Source organism: Merops nubicus, unplaced genomic scaffold (genome assembly GCF_000691845.1).
Source record: "Merops nubicus isolate BGI_N331 unplaced genomic scaffold, ASM69184v1 scaffold29835, whole genome shotgun sequence".
NCBI lineage: Eukaryota > Metazoa > Chordata > Aves > Coraciiformes > Meropidae > Merops > Merops nubicus.
The window spans coordinates 51,303-60,576 of record NW_008610794.1 but is presented as its reverse complement, the minus strand read 5'-3'; the positions used below and the strand labels follow the sequence as shown (position 1 = coordinate 60,576).

The 9,274-nt window shown below is 37.9% G+C and overlaps 1 protein-coding gene across 1 annotated transcript in view; it reads right to left on the bottom strand.

Annotated features, from left to right (window-relative positions):
• Positions 1 to 900: 900 nt before the first annotated feature.
• Positions 901 to 9,274, bottom strand: part of PDE10A (phosphodiesterase 10A) — a gene marked incomplete at its 5' end in the record, with an annotated part of 58,256 nt that continues 49,882 nt past the window's right edge. Inside the window, 2 exons of the mRNA XM_008941022.1 lie at positions 901 to 1,634; positions 7,260 to 7,348. Of these exons, the coding sequence (XP_008939270.1) occupies positions 1,517 to 1,634; positions 7,260 to 7,348 (207 nt within the window). The remainder of the gene's footprint in view (positions 1,635 to 7,259; positions 7,349 to 9,274) is intronic.

The window sequence follows — 9,274 nt, the reverse complement described above, 5'->3', positions numbered from 1 at the left end:
CTGTGAAAAAGATATAAAGCAGTATAGGCTGTATGTGAAAGGTATGCAAAGACTGTGTTTTCACCTACTGTGTGGATCAATATGAGGATTTGTTTCTCATTATTTTTAAGAGGAAGGTGAAGGCAAATTAATTGCTGTTGAATCATAGTCTGTACAATTGCACTAAATTTAAAGGAGTGGCATTAAATGTAAGGTCTTAAAGTCTGTGCATAAGTTTGTAAGGCTGAAGCCTAAGTCAGCACAGAACTGTAAACACAATATTTTAGAGTACTTTTCTTCAGTCAGCTATTCTTTCACTAAGAAAGGTGGTTCTAAATCGGGAAATTTTGCTGAACTAGGGGAAAAAAGCAAACAGACAAAGGGAGAAGTTCCCTACTTCACTCACCTTAGGCTGGGGGAACAGTAGAAGACATGCAGTATTACTGTGCGACACAAAAGCTAGTCAATACAAAAACATTTTTGATTTATTGTGATGGTACCACAATCCTCCTTATCAGGCCTGACTTTTCTGTCAAGGCTTTTGTTCCCAGCAAATAGCATACTTCAGGTATGTCTCTAATACCTTTTAAAATACAAGTCAGCAGGTAGAAATAAAAATGATGACTTCACTTGATCGTGAGCTAGGCATGGCAAATCTTTGTTGTTACATTTAAATTTTAATCTGATACTTCTGTCACTATGGATACAAAAACTCCAACCTGACATGCTCTCATGTTGGAGATAAATATCCAGTACTTCCACTGTTTTAAGGGAGTAGTTGTCTAGATTTGTAAATCATTCTGAAGAACAAAGCACCATCACTAGTTCTTTCAGCATTTGCCTTGAGAGTGACAATTTGCATCATGATGCTTAATGAAGTACTTAAAATTTTAACCTGAATGTTGGTTTTCCTTGAGTTTGCAGCAAGAGAATTCACTGTAACCTAAGCATGAGTTATGGTCTCTAAGGATTCTGCTGGAGTTCAAACTGATTACAAGTAGATCACACATAAACATTCACAATAGCAATGGGTATATTGTTCTATTTATAGCCAAGAACTCCCAAGTGACACTGGTGTTAAAGCCAGCCACAGTACGGTATAATAAAAGTACCATTGAAACCCTTACTAGAAAGATACAATTTAGAAGTACCCCCTAAGATTCCCGCCCCCACCCCATCAGTTTTAAATTAAGGCCTCAGCAACGTAGCCTGTAAGATAAGGCCAGTCTTTTATATTCACAAGTCGTTAAGTTCTCTTTTGTTAGCTGACTCCAAAACATCTGGGTTGTCACTTTCCCTCTGTTCACGTTGTGTCACTGGTGTACGTCAGGAGACTGGCTGCCAGAGTCATTTAGCCAAGGTAACTCCATGGGTGTTACCTTCCTAGGCAGATCTGCTTCTTAGTTAGCATTTTGTAGCTTTTCTTCTTCCTTTTTTTTTTTTTATTTTTCTTCCAAATAAAAATGAGACAAAACAAAAAACAACCCCCAAAACAAAAAGGGATGCTTTTCGAGTTACAGCAATCTGTTGTTGCTATTCAGTCATCAATCTTCACAGGAAGTGAATCTGAGGTCCCAGGAGAAAGGGACTGTGAGGGAGTCCATATAGAGGCTTCCTCACCTCTTGTTACTTTCTCCCATTGGTTGAGATTGTCCCTGGAGATGCAAAAAAGTCAGAGGTAAAGCACTGTTCATGTGTTTACTAGAATTTCTTCCTAGCAATAATTTCTGCCGTACTACACTTTGAGATGTAGTTTTAAGCTATATATAAGCACCTGCATGTCATCAAGCTTTTATCAACTTTACATTGTTTCACTCTTCACCTTCAATTATTACATTTTGCAATTCTGTGTGGCTCGTATTCATGTTGACTACATATAAGCCTACAGCATACCTTCCCCAGAAGGAGCCCTGAAGCTGGAGGCTAGCAACTGCTTCCATTACAACATTCTACCCCTCATGGCTGCAGAGAAAACCCAGCTGTGACCCAAAAGAGACACGTCTGCAGAGACTCTGAAACAGCAGTCTGGAGACAAGCAGCCTCCCTCACTTTGGACTTCAGGGACTTTACCACAGCATATTTTGGCCCTTTTCAAAACTGCCACAGAGATCAGGACTCTTACCAGGCAACTTCCTTCACTGGAAAACCTAGAAGCACATTAAGCCTTCTGAAACTCCTGCACATGGGTTTCATGCCAACATCATAGTAATAACTTCCAATTACAAATATGGTGATCATACTATCAATCTACCACATTTAAGGAGTACCCTTTCCTCGAGACAGTAATTGTTTTTTTTTAGTATCTCACAGCACGGCCAACTCCCAAGTCCAAAATCTGTTTCACAAACCACAAAATGATGAGAAATTAAGCTGGTAATGTTCTAACAATGTGAAAGGAGTACAGACCCTTACTTGCTGTACTCTATTACCATTTGAGTGACTTGGAAATCTATGTTGATAATATCCAATAGCGGACTATGCATGCAAACAAATCTAGTGTTCAGTCTTCAAACACAGAAGGAAAGAGAGCAAGCTCAACCGTTTCCATTTCATACCATTAGTTATCTAGTTACTAAAACAACAGTTCTCAGATGTCTTCATTAAACAGGATGGTAAAAGTACTAAGGTCTGGTACACTATGTGTCATATTATTGTATTACATTGGAATTTATGTGGCAGACATCTTCTAATCTTTTTATCACAGCTTTGCTGAAGCAGTTGATAAAACAGCAAATAATGAGCTGAAAACACAGAGTAAGAAGATAAAATTATGCATTTTTTCTGCAAGTGGGGCAAGGCAGAATCTGATGGAAACCACCAAAGAAAGCTGGTGCCCTCTAGGGGAACACCTACACCATTTTCTGCAGGCAGATGGAAACCTGCTCTTCCAATACTCCAGGCCAACTAGATGTCATGAATATTATAATACGGCACTGAATTTCAACTAATACAATCAGGCACTAAAGATCAGAAAAACTGAACCATCACTATTTCTAGGTTCCTTTCCTGAAACTAGGAAAGTAATGAGGGGAATTGCAGCCAAAATATTTTTAAATTATATATATTTCAGCAAGAATTGAGAGACCTGAAAGCACACGGAAAATTGTTTAAAATTATTTGGTCTGAAATAAAGGAAAAAAAGAAAAAAACCAAAAAAAAACACCCCACCTCATCCACAAAATAAATGTACTATCATAGATTTGGCACTTTGGTAGACCTATTGAGTATGTGGGCTACAAAACACACATAGGACTTATTCTGAACACTCTAACACAGGTGGCTGGTACTTCTGATCGACTCAAAATGGCAAAAGAGTATTTTAAAATATGGAATAAATTACTAGGCAAGAAAATCTTCTAGATTCTTAGCTGCTACCTTATCTCAGGAAAATCTGTGATTGATATCTTTTTTCTTTTTTTTTTTTTTTAAAAAAAAAGAGATGTAGATGATGCAAATCATTTGCCTTTGTGCTCCCAGATGAAGCTCTGGCTCCTAAATGTCTGGAAGAAACGCCCAGAGGCTCTAGAAATAAAAACCTTGATCCTGAAATGCTACCTTGGCTGCTCATGATGCTATTATTTGCAGAGCTGTGTTCCAAAGGACTCAAGGATGCAGCAATTTAAACACTGTTTCCCAAGAACAAGCACTGCTGGTGAAGGGATGATAGCAAAATTGGTTCAGTCAGCAGCTGAGGCAATACCAAAGAGGAATGAGGCTGTATTCCTCTCATCACACTGAGTAACAGTTACCGGTCAAAAATAAAGGAAAAATAAAGGGAAAAAAGTGTTTTCCAAAATCAGCTATTTAAAATACTGTGGAGCAACCTAAACCCTTCTATAACTTTATTAGCAATTGGGAAATGGAAGTTATATCTGTGTTCTTGATTTCCTACTCTTCACCTCCAAGTCTGAACTGTCAACACTTCCTCCCCAGCTCCATTGGACAGCACAGAGTAATTTCAAGGCTGAGCTAAAATTATTAATCTGCTCTTCAGAAGACTTTATGCCAAGGTGTGGATTTTCAGGAAGCTCTTTAGTCTTAAAGAAGTCTTAAATCCCATCCACACGACAATTCCAATTCTGCATCAGTGCAATCTAAATTAAGGAATGCACAAGAGCAAGCTGTGGAGCTGTGTCTGTACAGAGCTGTGGTCAGTCTGGAGGGTCTGCCAGTGTGGCTTTCAGAAGTATATAACTATAACTTGAATTCCAAACAACCACCATAATTTCTAGACTAGAAGAAGTTCATGTAGTCTCTGCCAGGAGTCTGTTTGCTTTCACTTCAAATATCACACATTTCCCAAAGAACCCACTCTGGAAAAGATGTTTGTGCTTGATCTTTGGAATCATGGAGAACCTGTCATCTAGAACACATATGTATGTAGATGCTTTATAGTCTACAATTCTCTCAGCTGAGTACTGAAAGTTGGACCATCAAATATTACAAGCCACTTTTGCAAATAAGCCTTATTTGGGTAGCCACGAGGCTAGAAATCAAAACTCATGGGTCTTCCCAGAATTCTGCTCCTGAAGAAGATACTAAGCAGTCTTAAGTACTCAGTGTAGCTTCTCTAAGCCTCAGTTCCTATTAAATGGAATAACGATGCTATCTTCTAACCAAAGGTGCTGGCAGATTTATGCAAATAGTTCTACTGTAAATACAAACCCATTTCTGAGACCCCCCACTTGATTGTGCTAGTAACAGAACTTCCCTGACATCCAGCACTGAGGTTACTTTATTAATCATACAGACTCTGAGACGTTTTCATGTCAAGAGTATATAGGTACTGATTTGGGGAGTAAAAGCACACACAGATGTTGACAAATAAGGAACATCAAAGAAATAAAAAAATTCACATATATAAAGCATTTTGACAATATTTGTTAGCTTGAGTAGAACCAAGTAACTGGAAACACTCATTAGAAGTATTACTGTCTTTCTAATGTTGGGTATTACAGGTGTAATAGCTGTTTAGTCCATGTAAACAATATAAAATTCTTTCTAGCATGGTCACACAAAGAACAATCTGTGTTCCAGTTACATGGAACAAATAACTGACCATTTACCTTTCAGCCATCAATACAGCTGAAGCACTGCTTTCAAGCAAGGATTACCAAGCAAAAGAATTTAGAAAACTTACAGTATCTCAGACTACCTCTCAGTAAAGCAGTTGGGTGACTCATGACCTTGTAAAGACTGAACGGATTACAAGCAGTTCTGTAGTTTACTTAATGTTCTCTGATTTCATACTGAGAGCAACACTTCTTGATTTGTCAGAGTACACATTATTAAATTATCTCTAATCAAACTATCAACACGTATGTATTAGGTCAACATGTCTCAGGGAGTACACACTCCTACTCTGTACCGTAACTCTGAATTCCAAAACAGGATTTGGACTTTGATACCATTATGATAAAAATGGCATTTGGAAACCAGAGAAGAGTTTAATGCTGTACTGTAACTGATGGAACCACTAAAATATGCACTCTTGAATATTTCCAGATTACTCAATTTAGGATAACAAATTACTGCCTATTATTTTCCAGATGTTGTTACTTTCATAGCTTCTAAGGATGAAAGACACTATTATAAGGGTCATGTAGCCTGACCACCTGGAAAAGACAGGCCTTGGTAATTTCATCACAGCAACTGTGCTGTGACCTATATCCCTTTTCCCTCTCTCTGTTAAAAAGCCTTGGTTGTAATATCTTCAACTGACCCTATTCCAAATTATAAATATATTCACCATAATCCTTGTTTGAACCTTTGGGCTTCAAGTAGTTTTTATCTGCTAAATTAATGAGCTTGGCCTAATCAGAAAACATACTACAGAGACAGTTACAGATTTTGATTAAGACCTGCTCTTGGATAAACTAAATAAACTAGGTTAGATATTTTAGTCTCTCTCTACTGAGATCTCAAAACAGGATAAAACTATCTTTAAGCACTCTCTTAATTGTCTCTTATTTGCTAGTGTCTTTATTTACTCTGCTTAAAGGACAGATGCAAAGCAAGATTCCAGCTGTAGCCCCACTAGTGTAATAACTACAAATGTATAGTCTCTAATCCTAATTAATATTGTCTCGGTATTGATCTAAGGGTTGCACAAGCATGCCCAGCAGCAGGACCTTAGAGGCAGCTGACTCTTAATGATGGCTCCTAGATACTCACTGTTGTTTGGGTTTTTTTTTAAGATGTCCACTGTCCCACTGGTAGAGAGCTACATATTCTCATAACTATATGAAATAGTGTTTGGGGAAGAATGAAATTATTTACTAACCATTCTGTTAGATTTCATGGCATTTTTTATATTGTGGGCACCTTTATGTTACTTCACACAGATAATTTGGTCCCCCAGATCAGTAATTGATAGAGTAGGTAGATGTGCTATACAGGACAAATTAAAAGTTGAGTGAAAGTGAGAATGTAAAGATCATAAGACTGGGGGTGGGGGAATTGTCATGAAAGAGGGGCTAGTAAGAGTATAGAAAAACAGGCCTCTTCTCCCCATGGATGTCAGTAAAGGTTGCTGGCATTTCACAAACCAACTGTTTTTCTTTAGAGAATACTAATTAGCCTGAAACTGGAACATTTTCATGAAGTTTCAACAGGCGTTTTGTCAGGAAAGATTACTACAGTCCAGGATATAATTATTGGACAGAACTAGCTACAAAGAAACACACCATCATTACAGGGTAGCAGCAGCCAATTGGTGAAGGACCCTCGCCTCTTTTCCAAAAGATCCCAAGCTATATCCCAACTGATTGATAGGACAAAGTTATATTTGCTGCTCCAACATCCCAGAGGTACTACCCTTATGCTCCCAAATATTGAATATTCCAAGGATCTTTCTTTTCCTGTTTTTTTTTAATAAAAATGTTCTGACATGAAATCAAACCATATGCCAAAACCACATTTTTAAAATGAAACAGAATGATAGCCAATATTAGTTGTGAGAACCACGTTGAAGCAAGGAGGACACAGAGGGGAATTTGCACTGAACCAGCCTGGATTAGAGATATATAAGCACTGAGACTGTTTCTTTCTAAATGGTTTAGGCATCAAACACATTTTAATCACCTGTGTCTGTAGATCAGCATTAAATAGTCCCAGCCAGCAGTTACTGCCTCTGCATAGGTTAATGTGAGATGCCTGTCCTGGTTTATCCACATGCAAATTCTAAAATTGAAACTCCATATTTCCAGGCAAATTTGCAAAGCATGTTTGCATTTTCTTTAACCAAGCCACACTGTGCAAAAACCTGCATATTTACTCACCTGCATGCTCGAAGTAGTGGCCCAGTTGGAGGAAAGATCTGTGCAAGTGTGGTGTAACATGGGATGGCTACAGCATTGTAGAACCCGATCTATGAAAAACAACAAGGAGAAAAAGTAGTTACATGTTACTCATTTGTCCCAGACTCTCATGATAGTTACAGCAGTGCACTATGATCCCTTCCTTTGGGCAGAATTTTTAAATGCCTGTTAGTGAAATACCACGTATTGCACTGTGACCAAAGCATTTGAAAGTAAGACACTTTTGAACACTCTAAGCATTGGCCCTTCTTCAGAAAGTGAAGGGCAAACCTTGTCCTCACCTCCATCAATAGATTCCTCCCATATTGCTATGCAAACAAGGCCATTCTATACTTTAAAAGAACTAAGATACGTTTTCTAAACTGGGAACCCAAGAGTCTGACTAGAAGTAATCATGATGTAACAAACAGAAAGAAACTGTAGCTGGTGAGAACACACATAGCTGTGACATCTGCTCATCAACAAAATTTTGCTATTTTGCACAGTGCATTGTTTCCTTCCTATTTTTTTCTTGTGGGATTTTTTTCTCATGTTTGCTTTTAAGTGGGACTGTTTTCTTTCACTGGAAAATAGGAGATTATAGCTATCAAAAATTAAGCTGGGACTTCAGGTGCAGTCACACTGTAGACCTTCTGGCTCAATGAGAAGTGTGTTGCCATTGCAAAACACAAAAAAGATTTCAACCAAACCAAGTTACTCTGCAATACATTTCAAACAACCTTCACTTTGGAACCACAGTATTTAAAATGTGTTCATTAAGATCCTAAAAGCTTTTAAGTTAAAATGCACATCAGTGAAGAAGGAAAACACCTCAAAGGCTCAATGAATTTATGTTTCGAATTAAGCCAAGCTAATTCAAAACATTCCTTTGTGAGAATTTTCATTTCTGATGAGAGCCAACTTACAAATACCCCTTTTGTTAAAAGCTTAGGTTTTCTGAATAAATTATTCCAGATTGATTTTTATACTGCTGTGGCTAGACAGCCTAGAGTTCACTCAGGTCTGAGCAAACTATTGAAGCCACTGCAGAAAAGGCAACGTATATAAATTGTAAAGATGCTTAAGCAAGAGGAACCAGTGGTTTTTAAAATAAATTGTTCCTGTCTCTCCAATTGTGCATCCTAAACGAACACACTGCTAGCTTTAAGAACTGGACCATAACTGTTCTGAATGAAGTAAGAAATCACCCTTGCCATTTTAATCCTTGCTGCGTGAAAGTAAACCTTTTACTTTCAACTTGAAAAACTGTTTCTGGGATAAGTTTGAATGGCTGAAGCATGTGAACTGTTCCTTCTCTCTCCCCTCATTATTTAGGCTAGCTTGGCTTGCTTATTAAAAGAGCTTTCAGGTCACTGCACAGTTTTGGCATTTCTTTTTTTCTTCACAGGTTCCAAAAGGAGGGACAGAAAAGAGGGTGATGGGATCCTTGTTGAGTCAGGAACAAAGCCTCAGTGCAGGCTCTACAGTAGGAAAACATCAAAGTCAGAGACTTTACATAAGTTGTGCTACAAAGGGTGCAAAGCACAATGAAGACCAACTGATCCAGCCACCCAAGTGATCCTGCCACCCAAGTGAGAGGAAGAGCTAAAAACAAGATATTCTCATCAAAGAGTACTTGAGGCAGAAGTAGGTTTTTTCCACAGATGACATGTTTGCATAAATCCTCATTTCCTAAACATCACTGTTGTTTAAATAAGGTATCAGTGCTTTAATTACAATCCACATAAAAATATTCATGAATTCTTTTTGCTACAGTCCAAGAAAACTGATGATAATGCTTTATTAAATTCTTCAGTCTCTACATAACTACAGGAATGGTTACTGTTACAGAATATACATGTCCTAAATCTCACATTTTGCTGTAATACTGTTGTAAGGTACAGCCACTACAACTATAATACTGAAGTTGGCTTTTAATGTCCTATTTGGCTTAATATTTTACTGTTACACTATTAAGAAGGACGAACCAGAGCCAA